Below are 16,619 nucleotides of genomic sequence, written 5' to 3'. Positions count from 1 at the left end.
ATCTTAACATTAGGTCTACGATTGGGTAAGGACTATCTTAACATTAGGTCTATGATTGGGTTAGGACTATCTTAACATTAGGTCTACGATTGGGTTAGCACTATCTTAACATTAGGTCTATGATTAGGTCTATGATTGGGTTAGGACTATCTTAACATTAGGTCTATGATTGGGTTAGGACTATCTTAACACTAGGTCTATGCTTGGGTTAGGATTAGGTTAACATTAGGTCTATGCTTTCGTTAGGATTAGGTTAACATTAGGTCTATGCTTGGGTTAGGATTAGGTTAACATTAGGTCTATGCTTGGGTTAGGATCAGGTTAACATTAGGTCTATGCTTGGGTTAGGATTAGGTTAACATTAGGTCTATGATTGGGTTAGGATTAGGTTAACATTAGGTCTTTAATTGGGTTAGGATTAGGTTAACATTAGGTCTATGATTGGGTTAGGATTAGGTTAACATTAGGTCTATGATTGGGTTAGGATTAGGTGAACATTAGGTCTATGCTTGGGTTAGGATTAGGTTAACATTAGGTCTATGCTTGGGTTAGGATTAGGTTATCTCTGCTCATTGTTCTCATCTGTGCTGACTGCTGTCCTGCTTGGTGGGGTGTGGATAGGACCGGGTCAGGATGGAGCCGGCGGTGGAGTCCCAGCAGGACCAGGGGACAGAGGGGAATCTGGGGACAGGGTGCAGGCACAGAGAGATGGCCCTGAAGTGGTTCATGGAGACTCAAGCTCCTGTCATCCTCCATGAGGGAAATTTCCCCTCCTGGTTCGAAGGATTCATCACCAGAAGGTAAGTACTTCTACATACAGGTCTATTGAGAGATTGATAGGATTGGAGATCGATTGGCAAATCATGGCTGTTTTATGCAGTGCAGTAGAGTGTAGTGGAGTGCATGCCAGCACGACACTGTTTTTAGGGTGGTGACTCACAGTATGATTACTTTTCCAGCAACTGGAAGGATTTATGATTTATATTTTAATTTGGAATAACGAACTTTGAACTCTATTAAATGAGCCAAGGTGCGTTCATTTCCTTTCCAGTGTTAACTTGAATTATTGCTACCTTCTGATTGTGATTTTATTTAGTCATTGTGTTTGAGGGATGTAGATATTGATAATACCTCCCTATAACATATCAATAACACCTCCCATATCAATAATACCTCCCTATTACATATCAATAATACCCCCCTATAACATATCAATAATACCTCCCTATAACATATCAATAACACCTCCCATATCAATAATACCTCCCTATAACATATCAATAATACCTCCCTATAACATATCAATAACACCTCCCATATCAATAATACCTCCCTATTACATATCAATAATACCTCCCTATAACAGATCAATCATACCTCCCTATAACATATCAATAATACCTCCCATATCAATAATACCTCCCTATTACATATCAATAACACCTCCCATATCAACAATACCCCCCTATAACATATCAATAACACCTCCCATATCAATAATACCTCCCTATTACATATCAATAACACCTCCCATATCAATAATACCTCCCTATTACATATCAATAATACCTCCTTATAACATATCAATAATACCTCCCATATCAATAGTACCTCCCTATAACATATCAATAACACCTCCCTATTACATATCAATAATACCTCCCTATAACATATCAATAATACCTCCCATATCAATAATACCTCCCTATAACATATCAATAATATCTCCCTATAACATATCAATAATACCTCCCTATAACATATCAATAACCTCCCATATCAATAATACCTCCCTATAACATATCAATAATACCTCCCTATTACATATCAATAATACCTCCCTATAACATATCAATAATACCTCCCATATCAATAATACCTCCCTATAACATATCAATAATACCTCCCTATAACATATCAATAATACCTCCCTATAACATATCAATAACCTCCCATATCAATAATACCTCCCTATAACATATCAATAATACCTCCCTATTACATATCAATAATACCTCCCTATTACATATCAATAATACCTCCCTATAACATATCAATAATACCTCCCATATCAATAATACCTCCCTATAACATATCAATAATACCTCCCTATAACATATCAATAATACCTCCCATATCAATAACACCTCCCTATAACATATCAATAATACCTCCCTATAACATATCAATAACACCTCCCTATAACATATCAATAACACCTCCCTATAATATATCAATAATACCTACCTATAACATATCAATAATACCTCCCTATAACATATTAATAATACCACCCTATAACATATCAATAACACCTACCTATAACATATCAATAATACCTCCCTGTAACATATCAATAATACCTCCCATATCAATAATACCCCCTTATAGCATATCAATAATACCTCCCATATCAATAATACCTACCTATAACATATTAATAATACCTCCCTATTACATATCAATAATACCTCCCTATAACATATCAATAACACCTACCTATAACATATCAATAATACCTCCCTATAACATATCAATAATACCTCCCATATCAATAATACCTCCCTATAACATATTAATAATACCACCCTATAACATATCAATAACACCTACCTATAACATATCAATAATACCTCCCTGTAACATATCAATAATACCTCCCATATCAATAATACCCCCTTATAGCATATCAATAATACCTCCCATATCAATAATACCTCCCTATAACATATTAATAATACCTCCCTATTACATATCAATAATACCTCCCTATAACATATCAATAACACCTACCTATAACATATCAATAATACCTCCCTATAACATATCAATAATACCTCCCATATCAATAATACCTCCCTATAACATATCAATAACCTCCCATATCAATAATACCTCCCTATAACATATCAATAATACCTCCCTATTACATATCAATAATACCTCCCTATTACATATCAATAATACCTCCCTATAACATATCAATAATACCTCCCATATCAATAATACCTCCCTATTACATATCAATAATACCTCCCATATCAATAATACCCCCCTATAGCATATCAATAATACCTCCCATATCAATAATACCTCCCATATCAATAATACCTACCTATAACATATCAATAATACCTCCCTATAACATATTAATAATACCTCCCTATTACATATCAATAATACCTCCCTATAACATATCAATAACACCTACCTATAACATATCAATAATACCTCCCTATAACATATCAATAATACCTCCCATATCAATAATACCTCCCTATAACATATCAATAACCTCCCATATCAATAATACCTCCCTATAACATATCAATAATACCTCCCTATTACATATCAATAATACCTCCCTATTACATATCAATAATACCTCCCTATAACATATCAATAATACCTCCCATATCAATAATACCTCCCTATAACATTTCAATAATACCTACCTATAACATATCAATAATACCTCCCATATCAATAATACCCCCTATTACATATCAATAATATCTCCCATATCAATAATACCTCCCATAACAATAATACCTCCCATATCAATAATACCTCCCATATCAATAATACCTCCCTATAACAAATCAATAATACCCCCTTATAACATATCAATAATACCCCCCTATAACATATCAATAATACCTCCTTATAACATATCAATAATACCCCCCTATAACATATCAATAATACCTCCTTATAACATATCAATAATACCTTTATGAGGGTTGAGGGATATTTTTTGCATTGGTTAATATTGCTTTTTAATACTTTTTAATGCTTCTGTAGAGATGCGGAAGAGATGCTGAGAGACAAAGAACTGGGCTGTTTCCTGATCCGACTAAGTGACAAAGCCATGGGATACATCCTGTCATACAGGTCCGTTCTGGTTGTTGTTCTTCTATCGTAGATAACAGAGATAACAGTGAAGATAACAGTGGAGATAACAGGGTTCCCGAGTGGCACAGCGGTCTAAGGGACTGCACCTCAGTGCTAGTCACTACAGACCCTGGTTTGATACCGGGCTGTATCATAACAGGCCGTGATCGGGAGTCCCATAGGGCGGCACACAATTGGCTCAGCGTCGTCAGGGTTAGGGAGGGTTTGGCCGTCATTGTAAATAAGAATTTGTTCTTTAAAAAACAGTGAAGATAGCAGTGGAAATCACATAGATAATAGTGGAGATACCAGTGGAGATAACATAAATAACAGTGGCAATAACAATGGAAATAACAGTGGAGATAAAAATGGAGATAACATAGATAAGAGTGGAGATAACAGTGGCGATAACATAGATAACAGTGGAGATAACATATAAAAGTGGAGATAACATACCAGTGGAGATAACAAAGATAACAGGAGATATAACAGTGGAGATAGCATAGATAATATTGGAGATAACAGTGGAGATAACATATATAACAGTAGAGATAACATATATACCAGTGGAGATAGCATAGATACCAGTGGAGATAACATAGATAACAGGAGATATAACAGTGGAGATAGCATAGATAATATTGGTGATAACATTGGAGATAACATAGATATCAGTGGAGATAACATAGATAACAGCGGAGATAACAGTGGAGATAATACGTATAACAGTGCAGATAACATAGATAACAGAGGAGATAACATACTGTAGATAACTATGGAAATAGCATGCCCATGGAGATAACACAGATAACAGTGGAGATAACAATGGCGATAACATAGATAACAGCGGAGGTAACAAGGGAGATAACAGTGGATCACAGTATAACACAACATCATACCCCGGACTTACCAGTGTTATTATTGTCTTCCAGAGGCCGTGATCGATGCAGACACTTTGTGATCAACCAGAGTAAGTCGGGCCAGTTCATAGTGTCTGGAGACACAGAGGAGCATGAGACCCTGGGAGAACTGATAGAACACTACAAGACCAGCCCCATAGAGCCCTTCAGAGAGTACCTGACCTTTTCCTGTCTAGAGGTGAGGAGAGATTTTGTCTCTAGCCTGGCCCAGACCAGTTGTTTAACCCTTTAGAGAGTACCTGATCTGCTCCTGTCTAGAGGTGAGGAGAGACTGTATCTAGCCTGGTCTATTTGTGCTGTCTTGCCAACTTCACAGATCTGAGACCAAGCTACACGATCTTTCTGTTATCATTTGAATTCAAGAAGGTATTCAAGAAGACATTTTGTAAGATAGTGTGTGTCTAACTGGTTCAAGTAGGCATCTTGTCAGTTATAATGGTAGTGTCCACAGAATAGAGTATATCACTAAATACATCTGGTCAGTTATAATGGTGGTGTTCACACAATAGAGTATATCACTAAATACATCTGGTCAGTTATAATGGTGGCGTGCACTGTACCTGTTAGTAAAACTGATGATGTCGCGCTATTTCAGTCTTCCAGAGGAGAAGTCTATGACGTCATCAAAGTCAACCTCAGAGAGAAGCCGGGGGTCAGTGTGAGAGCTGTGAGGAGCCTGTGGGACGCACAGAGTGACCAGCAGGGTGACTGGACCAGGGATAATCCTAGCGACCACGCCGAGGAGCACCCTCCTCCTCCCACACTGCCTCCCAAAAGCAGCAGGAAACCAGAGGTTAGTGCACAAATAATATGTTTATTCGCCGTAAGGCAACCCGGTGCAATAGGACTGTGAGTTTGCTCATCAAAATGTTCACACATAAACTACAGTCCTATTGCATTTGGTTTCTTGTAAACGTACAACACTACAGCTTTATAGGGGGGTTGGTGGAACATTCAACTAACAGATGTCAAGTCAAAGGGCCCCTTTGTAAAACTCAGGCCTAAGATTTGTTTTGATTACTTGCTGGCGATTGCAAAAAAAGATTCAAAGTTGATCAGAGTGTAACCAAATCACTTCCTTATGTCTCTCTAACCAGGAAGAACCCTCTGTGCCAACTGTACCTAGAGTACCACCTGTGCCTAGAAGGGCCAGTCCTTTGAAGAGCAGTTCCCTGGATTACCACCAGGGTAGTGCTCAGAGAAGGGCGTTGTATGCCCAGCTGGAGAAGCACAAGGCCATGAATCCCCAACCCAGGAGCCTGGAGGGTCTACCCAGAGCTCCAGAAGGAAGGGCTGAAGGCCTGGGTCCTGTAGCCCAACATCAAACTCCTCCTCAGAGGGGGGGCATCCCCAGTGGTAAACCTGGAGCCCCAGGCCCTGCCTCAGCCCCTGGACCAGACCCAGGCACAGTCTACTCAGAACTACTCAGCCTGCTGGACTGCAAGAGTAAGTCTCTGCCTCTCCTGGACCTGGATCCTGACTCAGAGGAGGGGGCCAATAACTCCTACAGGCTGAGCACACCTTCTTTTACTCCCCTAAGACTCTCTCCCAACCCCACTAAACGGACCACTAGCCCCTCCCTTCTGGACCAGAGCTACCCATCTGGACCTTCCCTTCTGGACAAGAGCTACCCATCTGGACCTTCCCTTCTGGACCAGAGCTACCACAAGGATACCTCCAAGAGACCTCCAATAATCAGCCACAGTCTGGAACATCTATGTAACAGCCCCATACCTGCCCTCGTGTATCAACTGGCAGGTAGACCCAGGGAACAGGAAGGAACCATGACATCATTCATGACATCATCCATGACATCATCACCACAGGAAGAGGAAGAGGTAGCTAACAGTCTGTACGCTGAGGTCCCTTGTGAGCCGGTCCTCCGTCTCCTACTGGACGACACCTACGAACACATACCAGAGTTAGGACTGAAAGGATCAGCCAGACCTTATGAACACATACCAGAGTTAGGACTGAAAGGATCAGCCAGACCTTATGAACACATACCAGAGTTAGGACTGAAAGGATCAGCCAGACCTTCTGCTAACAACCACACCTATGAATCAGTGGAAGAGCTCAAGTCCAAACACACCACCTCTTCTTGGGGTATAAAGGTGAGTACTGCATCCAGACATGTCCATGGTAATATGGTAGTGACAGTCATACGCTGCTAGATCTGATTCAAATGTGATGTCTGATGTTCCATCTGTTTAATAACTGACTGTTCCTCCAGCTGTTTAATGACTGACTGTTCCTCCAGCTGTTTAATGACTGACTGTTCCTCCAGCTGTATAATGACTGACTGTTCCTCCAGCTGTTTAATGACTGACTGTTCCTCAGCTGTTTAATGACTGACTGTTCCTCCAGCTGTATAATGACTGACTGTTCCTCCAGCTGTATAATGACTGACTGTTCCTCAGCTGTTTAATGACTGACTGTTCCTCCAGCTGTATAATGACTGACTGTTCCTCCATCTGTTTAATAACTGACTGTTCCTCCAGCTGTATAATGACTGACTGTTCCTCAGCTGTATAATGACTGACTGTTCCTCCAGCTGTATAATGACTGACTGTTCCTCCAGCTGTTTAATGACTGACTGTTCCTCCAGCTGTATAATGACTGACTGTTCCTCAGCTGTATAATGACTGACTGTTCCTCCATCTGTTTAATAACTGACTGTTCCTCCATCTGTTTAATGACTGACTGTTCCTCAGCTGTATAATGACTGACTGTTCCTCCAGCTGTATAATGACTGACTGTTCCTCAGCTGTATAATGATTGACTGTTCCTCCAGCTGTATAATGACTGACTGTTCCTCAGCTGTATAATGACTGACTGTTCCTCCAGCTGTATAATGACTGACTGTTCCTCCAGCTGTTTAATGACTGACTGTTCCTCCAGCTGTATAATGACTGACTGTTCCTCCATCTGTTTAATGACTGACTGTTCCTCCAGCTGTATAATGACTGACTGTTCCTCCAGCTGTTTAATGACTGACTGTTCCTCCATCTGTTTAATGACTGACTGTTCCTCAGCTGTATAATAACTGACTGTTCCTCCAGCTGTTTAATGACTGACTGTTCCTCCATCTGTTTAATGACTGACTGTTCCTCCATCTGTTTAATGACTGACTGTTCCTCAGCTGTATAATAACTGACTGTTCCTCCAGCTGTTTAATGACTGACTGTTCCTCCATCTGTTTAATGACTGACTGTTCCTCCATCTGTTTAATGACTGACTGTTCCTCCAGCTGTTTAATGACTGACTGTTCCTCCATCTGTTTAATGACTGACTGTTCCTCAGCTGTATAATAACTGACTGTTCCTCCAGCTGTTTAATGACTGACTGTTCCTCCATCTGTTTAATGACTGACTGTTCCTCCATCTGTTTAATGACTGACTGTTCCTCAGCTGTATAATAACTGACTGTTCCTCCAGCTGTTTAATGACTGACTGTTCCTCCATCTGTTTAATGACTGACTGTTCCTCCATCTGTTTAATGACTGACTGTTCCTCCAGCTGTATAATGACTGACTGTTCCTCCAGCTGTATAATGACTGACTGTTCCTCCAGCTGTTTAATGACTGACTGTTCCTCCAGCTGTATAATGACTGACTGTTCCTCAGCTGTATAATGACTGACTGTTCCTCCATCTGTTTAATAACTGACTGTTCCTCCATCTGTTTAATGACTGACTGTTCCTCAGCTGTATAATGACTGACTGTTCCTCCAGCTGTATAATGACTGACTGTTCCTCAGCTGTATAATGATTGACTGTTCCTCCAGCTGTATAATGACTGACTGTTCCTCAGCTGTATAATGACTGACTGTTCCTCCAGCTGTATAATGACTGACTGTTCCTCCAGCTGTTTAATGACTGACTGTTCCTCCAGCTGTATAATGACTGACTGTTCCTCCATCTGTTTAATGACTGACTGTTCCTCCAGCTGTATAATGACTGACTGTTCCTCCAGCTGTTTAATGACTGACTGTTCCTCCATCTGTTTAATGACTGACTGTTCCTCAGCTGTATAATAACTGACTGTTCCTCCAGCTGTTTAATGACTGACTGTTCCTCCATCTGTTTAATGACTGACTGTTCCTCCATCTGTTTAATGACTGACTGTTCCTCAGCTGTATAATAACTGACTGTTCCTCCAGCTGTTTAATGACTGACTGTTCCTCCATCTGTTTAATGACTGACTGTTCCTCCATCTGTTTAATGACTGACTGTTCCTCCAGCTGTTTAATGACTGACTGTTCCTCCATCTGTTTAATGACTGACTGTTCCTCCATCTGTTTAATGACTGACTGTTCCTCCAGCTGTATAATGACTGACTGTTCCTCCAGCTGTTTAATGACTGACTGTTCCTCCAGCTGTTTAATGACTGACTGTTCCTCCAGCTGTATAATGACTGACTGTTCCTCAGCTGTATAATGACTGACTGTTCCTCCAGCTGTATAATGACTGACTGTTCCTCAGCTGTATAATGACTGACTGTTCCTCCAGCTGTATAATGACTGACTGTTCCTCCAGCTGTATAATGACTGACTGTTCCTCCAGCTGTATAATGACTGACTGTTCCTCCAGCTGTTTAATGACTGACTGTTCCTCCAGCTGTATAATGACTGACTGTTCCTCAGCTGTATAATGACTGACTGTTCCTCCAGCTGTATAATGACTGACTGTTCCTCAGCTGTATAATGACTGACTGTTCCTCCAGCTGTATAATGACTGACTGTTCCTCCAGCTGTATAATGACTGACTGTTCCTCCAGCTGTATAATGACTGACTGTTCCTCAGCTGTATAATGATTGACTGTTCCTCCAGCTGTATAATGACTGACTGTTCCTCAGCTGTATAATGACTGACTGTTCCTCCAGCTGTATAATGACTGAATGTTCCTCAGCTGTATAATGACTGACTGACTCTTCCTCAGCTGTATAATGACTGAGATCCTCCAGCTGTTTAATGACTGACTGTTCTTCCAGCTGTATAATGACTGACTGTTCCTCAGCTGTATAATGACTGACTGTTCCTCCAGCTGTATAATGACTGACTGTTCCTCAGCTGTATATTGACTGACTGGCTCTTCATCCGCTGTATAATGACTGAGATCCTCCAGCTGTTTAATGACTGACTGTTCCTCCAGCTGTATAATGACTGACTGTTCCTCCAGCTGTATAATGACTGACTGTTCCTCCAGTTGTATAATGACTGACTGTTCCTCAGCTGTATAATGACTGACTGTTCCTCAGCTGTATAATGACTGATTGTTCCTCAGCTGTGTAATGACTTACTGTTTTGCTTTCTGCATAATGAGAAATGGAGATGGCTGTTCCCTGAGAGACAGAAGAAATAATGGAGAAGCAACCCATCAACCCAACACTACTGGACACCGCAGTGTACTATCCCATCAACCCAACACTACTGGACACCACAGTCTACGATCCCATCAACCCAACACTACTGGACACCACAGTCTACGATCCCATCAACCCAACACTACTGGACACCACAGTGTACTATCCCATCAACCCAACACCACATTGAACTATCCCATCAACTCAACACCACAGTGTACTATCCCATCAACCCAACAATACTGGACACCACAGTGTACTATCCCATCAACTCAACACTACTGGACACCACAGTGTACTATCCCATCAACCCAACACTACTGGAAACCACAGTGTACTATCTTATCAACCCAACACAACAGTGTACTTTCCCACCAACCCAACACTACTGGAAACTACAGTGTACTATCCCATCAACCCAACACCACAGTGTACTATCCCATCAACCCAACACCACAGTGTACTATCCCACCAACCCAACACCACAGTGTACTATCCCATCAACCGAATACTACTGGACAGTGTACTATCCTATCAACCCAACACTACTGGACAGTGTACTATCCCATCAACCCAACACCACAGTGAACTATCCTATCAACCCAACACTACTGGACAGTGTACTATCCCATCAACCCAACACCACAGTGTACTATCCCATCAACCCAATATTACAACACACATTATTATTTTTCTGAATACTTTTGCAGGGTATCATTCAAACTGAACTTTGAGCCATTTATGAGCTGTCTCACAATCTATCAAAGTGCTGGGCACTATGCAGGTTGAGAACATCAAAGTTATTTTAATGTTATTTATTTAAAAATATGTATTTTTTCTACTTTATCTTTTGCACGAGCGTGGGTGGGTCTTTTATAAACTACAAAGTAATGAATAATAACTTGCCTTTGTTTTCTTGTGAATACATTCAGATAAAAAGGGGGACATAGATACATTCAGTTTTAAAGGGGGACATAGATACATTCAGTTTTAAAGGGGGACATAGATACATTCAGATTTAAAGGGGGACATAGATACATTCAGATTTAAAGGGGGACATAGATACATTCAGTTTTAAAGGGGGACAAAGATGCTTTATATCATATACTAAGCATTTAATGATTGAATTACACATTAACCTTTATTTTTACTATTTTCTACATTATAAAAAACTACGAAATAACACATATGGAAACATGTAGTAACCAAAAAATTGTTAAACAAATCTAAATATATTTTATATTTGAGAATCTTCAAAGTAGCCATCCTTTGCCTTGATGACAGCTTTGCACACTCTTGGCATTCTCTTAATCCAGCTTCACCTGGATTAATTGGGTTGAGGTCAGGTTATTGTGGAGGCCAAGACATTTGATGCAGCACTCCATCACTCACCTTCTTGGTCAAATAGCCCTTACACAGCCTGGAGGTGTGTTGGGTCATTGTCCTGTTGAAAAACTAGTGATAGTCCAACTAAGAATATTATTCATTGCCTTTCAGGTCTTTCTAAACAACCTGGCCCGGGTATCCTGGAAGGATATTGACCTCATCCAGGAAGGATATTGATCTCATCCTGGAAGGATGCCTGGTTGCTCTTTAAAAGTGCTTTCCTCATCATCTTAAATAAGCATGCCCCATTCAAAAAATGTAGAACTAAGAACAGATACAGTCCTTGGTTCACCCCAGACTTGACTGCCCTTGACCAGTATTAGCATCGAATAGCGCTCGCGATATGCAACTGTCCAGGGAAGTCAGGAACCAATATACACAGTGAGTTAGGAAAGCAAAGGCTAGCTTTTTCAAGCAGAAATTTGCATCCTGTAGCACAAATTCCAAATAGTTCTGGGACACTGTAAAGTCCATGGAGAATAAGAGCACCTCCTCCTGGGACACTGTAAAGTCCATGGAGAATAAGAGCACCTCCTTCTGGGACACTGTAAAGTCCATGGAGAATAAGAGCACCTCCTTCTGGGACACTGTAAAGTCCATGGAGAATAAGAGCACCTCCTTCTGGGACACTGTAAAGTCCATGGAGAACAAGAACACCTCCTCCCAGCTGCCCACTGCACTGAGGCTTGGAAACACGGTCACCACTGATAAATCTACAATAATCAATCATTTCAATAAGCATTTTTCTACGGCTGGCCATGCTTTCCACCTGGCTACTCCTACACGGGCCAACAGCTCTGCACCCACTGCAGCAACTTGCCCAAGCCTCCCCCACTTCTCCTTCACCCAAATCCAGACAGCTGATGTTCTGAAAGAGCTGCAAAATCGGGATCCCTACAAATCGGCTGGGCAAGACAATCTGCACCCTTTCTTTCTAAAATTATCTGCCGAAATTGTTGCAACCCCTATTACTAGCCTGTTCAACCTCTCTTTCGTATCGTCTGAGATCCCCAAAGATTGGAAAGCTGCCGCAGTCATCCCCCTCTTCAAAGGGGGAGACACTCTAGACCCAAACTGTTATAGACCTATATCCATCTTGCCGTGCCTTTCTAAAATCTTCGAAAGCCAAGTTAACAAACAAATCACCGACCATCTCAAATCCCACCGTACCTTCTCCACTACGCAATCCGGTTTCCGAGCTGGTCATTGGTGCACCTCAGCCACGCTCAAAGTCATAAACGATATCATAACCACCATCGATAAAATACAGTACTGTGCAGCCGTCTTCATCGACCTGGCCAAGGCTTTCGACGCTGTCAATCACAGTATTCTTATCGGCAGACTCAATAGCCTTGGTTTCTCAAATGACTGCCTCACCTTGTTCACCAACTACTTCTCAGATAGAGTTCAGTGTGTCAAATCGCAGGGCCTGTGTCCAGACCTCTGGCAGTCTCTATGGGGGTGCCACAGGGTTCAATTCTCGGGCCGACTCTTTTCTCTGTATATATTAATGATGTCACTCTTGCTGCTGGTGATTCTCTGGTCCACCTCTATGCAGACGACACCATTCTGTATACTTCTGGTCCTTCTTTGGACACTATGTAAGCAAACCTCCAGACGAGCTTCAATGCCATAGAACACTCCTTCCGTGGCCTCCAACTGCTTTTAAATGCAAGTAAAACTAAATGCATGCTCTTCAACCAATTGCTGCCCGCACCCGCCCGCCCGACAAGCATCACTACTCTGGCCGGTTCTGTCATAGAATATGTGGACAGCTACAAATACCTAGGTGTCTGGTTAGACTGTAAACTCTCCTTCCAGACTCACATTAAGCATCTCCAATCCAAAATTAAATCTAGAATCTGCTTCCTATTTCGCAAACAAAGCCTCCTTCACTCATGCTGCGAAACATACCCTCGTAAAACTGACTATCCTACTGATCTTTGATTTTGGCAATGTAATATACAAAATATCCTCCAACGCTCTACTCAGCAAACTGGATGTAGTCTGTCACAGTGACCTTTCGTTTCATCATCAAAGCCATCATCAAAGCCACAAACACTACCCACCACTGCGACCTGTATGCTCTAGTTGCCTGGCCCTCACTACATATTAATCGCCAAACCCACTGGCTCCAGGTCCTCTATAAGTCTTTGGTAGGTAAAAGCCCTGCCTTATCTCAGCTCACTGGTCACCATAGCAACACCCACCTGTAGCACGCGCTCCAGCAGGTATATCTCACTGGTCATCCCCAAAGCCAACACTTACTTTGGCCGCCTTTCCTTGCAGTTCTCTGCTGCCAATGACTGGAACAAATTGCAAAAATCACTGAAGTTGGAGTCTTATATCTCCCTCTCTAACTTTAAGCATCAGCTGTCAGAGCAGCTTGCCGATGATCACTGTACCTGTACACAGCCAATCTGTTTATTGCCTTACCTCTCTTCTACATTTGCACACACTGTACATGCAATTTTCTATTTTTATTTTATTGTGTGTTATTGACTGTGCGTTTGTTTATGTGTAACTCTGTGTTGTCGTTTTTTTCGTACTGCTTTGCTTTATCTTGGCCAGGTCACAGTTGTAAATGAGAATTTGTTCACTACTGGCCTACCTGGTTAAATAAAGGTGATATAAAATAAATAGAAAAGCTCCAGAGAGTCTCAGCACAGGCTGATGTCCACCGCCGATGACAGAATAGTACCAGCAACTTGTAGCTACCATCAGGCGCGTCTGTCAAACACCCACGCAAGCATTGGATTGCAAATAATATTCGGGGCGGCAGGGTAGCCTAGTGGTTAGTGTGTTGGACTAGCAACCGGAAGGTTGTAAGTTCAAAACTCCCGAGCTGGTAAGTCTGTCGTTCTGCCCCTGAACAGGCAGTTAACCCACTAGGCCGTCATTGAAAATAAGAATTTGACTTGCCTAGTTAAATAAAGAAAAAATATCATATTTTTCAGACGTAAATATTGTTCCCGTTTCGTCTGCAGAAAGGTTCAATTGTATTTTCCCCGTGTATTAGTAGAATTCAAAGATGATACGTTTTTCTAGTTCCAGAACACAGCCGCGGTGAATTGACAGCTTTGAAAAGAAAATTGCGATTTTCGTATATGATAGCTACGTTACCATATCAAACCAAACCGTGCATGTCTTCCGGGAGTCATCTTTAAGGGTGCGTTAGTAAATCAGAGCGTTTCTCTCCGGACGCTCCGGCCGAGGAGTAGGTTTGGTCCCAGCGTGCTGACCGCAACGGCAGCGGCAAATTTAACGTTAATTATCTAAAATGACCTAGCTACTTCTAGACACAAGTGACAGAATACTTCTGAACACGTTGACCATTTTACTCACCCAGCAGAGCTGGTTAGGTTGTTTATGTAATCTAGAGAGTTGGTGACTGTATTTGTGCTGCAGGCAATCATTTAGATCATTTTTTGCCGATGTTTAATTTATCCCGGTCATACTGAACCGGCGTTGCGCATTCATAAATTCAACAGTTATTCTGCTCCCTGGTACTCAGAAAAGAGTGCTCTGGTCGGACTGGACAGAGGGATTTTGCAAACGCACAAAGTCAGGTCAACATGACATTTTTCTTCTCGTTTTGGAACACAGTAATATAGTGTATTGTGGCTCGCTTCGGTTTTAACTGAGTAGCAACGTTTGCGGAATCATTTGCTTCCAACAAGTGTGCAAGTAGGCATCATGTTAGCCACCGTGCTAGCTAGCTAATCCCGTGGCTACCTGCACTGGATAGCGTTACCGTCGTCAGCTGTCCTGCAACATCAAGGACAGATGACAATTTCACTCCAAATTCTCAAAGAAATCACTATCCAGTTCTATGTTCAGTACATGAGCTAACTAACCTAACTATAAAATGATGGATTCAAAGAGAGACATGAAAGATCAAGGTAAGTTCATAGCTAGATAGGTGGCTTGTTGCTAGCTAACAATAACAGCAACAGTAGCCTGCTGCCTGGACATCACTTGCTAACGTAATGCTACTGCATAATCATCTGATAAAACCCAGCTCAATTAACGTAATTTCTAACCATAACGGATAGCAAACAACGTTTTCTTCCTTAAGGTTAGTTGATTATTATGCCATCTCTGATACAGTATCATGTTCATCCACAGTCACTCATTCATAATTCATGAATTGCTCTGTATTTGCCTGGTAGCAGCGTAGGCTAAATCTTAGCCATTGTAACCAGCAAGCTACAATGAAATCATGTCATTATTTTCCCCGAGACAGAATAGTAGTCATCACTCTTTTGGATGACAAACAACCATTGATTTCAAAGCTTAATAAAAAACCATACATCTCTATTCGCAATGACTACTTTAAAATGTCCACCGATAACGTTACAAAGATTCATTTAGTGGAAGGACTGCAAATGTAGACTTTGATAACAGAATTATGGTAAAATCCCCCGCAGGTTTTTATGCCACCACGTTTTCCAAAAATGCTCTGAATTAAGATTCAAAGATATCTGCAGAAAGAATGGGGTGTCAGCTATGACATGCCACCTTGAGTTTGAACAAATCTCTTTTGGTTATTGAGTGAAGTGGATTTGCACCTGGTAATGGAATTACATCATGAGTCCCTGATCTGTACTGCACAATGGACTAGTAACCGACAGGTTGCAAGTTCAAATCCCCGAGCTGACAAGGTACAAATCTGTTGTTCTGCCGCTGAACAAGGCAGTGTAACCCACTGTTCCTAGGCTGTCATTGAAAATAAGAGTTTGTTCTTAACTGACTTGCCTAGTTAAATAAAGGTAAAATAAAATGTTTCACAAGTTTGGACATCATAGAGCAGACTACAATAGAGCATAGTTTACTACAGCACATACTGTACTTTTCTTTCCTGTACTGTACTCAAGTGATAATGCTGAAGAAGCAGGTGTTTGGAGGATATATGAACCTTGCCAATATATCCTCCAAACACTGGCTTTGAGGGCATTATCACTTTTATACAACAGGTTACCAACATATTCAAATAATGATTTACATAATTTCATTAAACAATAACATTAATGTGATTAATTTGTTTATACTATTT

At 41.1% G+C, this 16,619-nt stretch overlaps 2 protein-coding genes across 4 annotated transcripts in view; both read left to right on the top strand.

Annotated features, from left to right (window-relative positions):
* Positions 1–495: 495 nt before the first annotated feature.
* LOC110522682 (SH2 domain-containing protein 7-like) lies at positions 496–11,063 on the top strand. Its single transcript, XM_036968557.1, has 6 exons — positions 496–800; positions 3,805–3,894; positions 4,827–4,992; positions 5,410–5,607; positions 5,912–6,928; positions 10,138–11,063. Exons 1-6 carry the CDS (start codon positions 634–636, stop codon positions 10,174–10,176), a joined length of 1,677 nt encoding a protein of 558 aa, XP_036824452.1. The 5' UTR covers positions 496–633; the 3' UTR covers positions 10,177–11,063.
* Positions 11,064–14,861: 3,798 nt separating this feature from the next.
* Positions 14,862–16,619, top strand: part of lrrc61 (leucine rich repeat containing 61) — a 29,294-nt gene continuing 27,536 nt past the window's right edge. For all 3 annotated transcript variants that reach the window (XM_036968857.1, XM_036968856.1, XM_036968855.1), the window contains exon 1: positions 14,862–15,465. In XM_036968857.1, coding sequence (XP_036824752.1) covers positions 15,432–15,465 — 34 coding nt within the window. In that variant the 5' untranslated portion in view covers positions 14,862–15,431. The remainder of the gene's footprint in view (positions 15,466–16,619) is intronic.

The sequence above is a fragment of the Oncorhynchus mykiss genome, chromosome 30 (assembly GCF_013265735.2).
Source record: "Oncorhynchus mykiss isolate Arlee chromosome 30, USDA_OmykA_1.1, whole genome shotgun sequence".
NCBI lineage: Eukaryota > Metazoa > Chordata > Actinopteri > Salmoniformes > Salmonidae > Oncorhynchus > Oncorhynchus mykiss.
The sequence above is the reverse complement of the archived record's forward strand: the minus strand, read 5'-3'. Positions and strand labels throughout refer to the sequence as shown.

Bases quoted from the DNA above. Each gene is read 5' to 3' on its own strand.
- LOC110522682 (XM_036968557.1), top strand. From the start codon at position 634: ATGGAGCCGGCGGTGGAGTCCCAGCAGGACCAGGGGACAGAGGGGAAT. The intron at 3,895-4,826 runs GTCCGTTCTGGT...ATTGTCTTCCAG, and splicing joins GGATACATCCTGTCATACAG to AGGCCGTGATCGATGCAGAC. The intron at 5,608-5,911 runs GTTAGTGCACAA...CTCTCTAACCAG, and splicing joins AAAGCAGCAGGAAACCAGAG to GAAGAACCCTCTGTGCCAAC.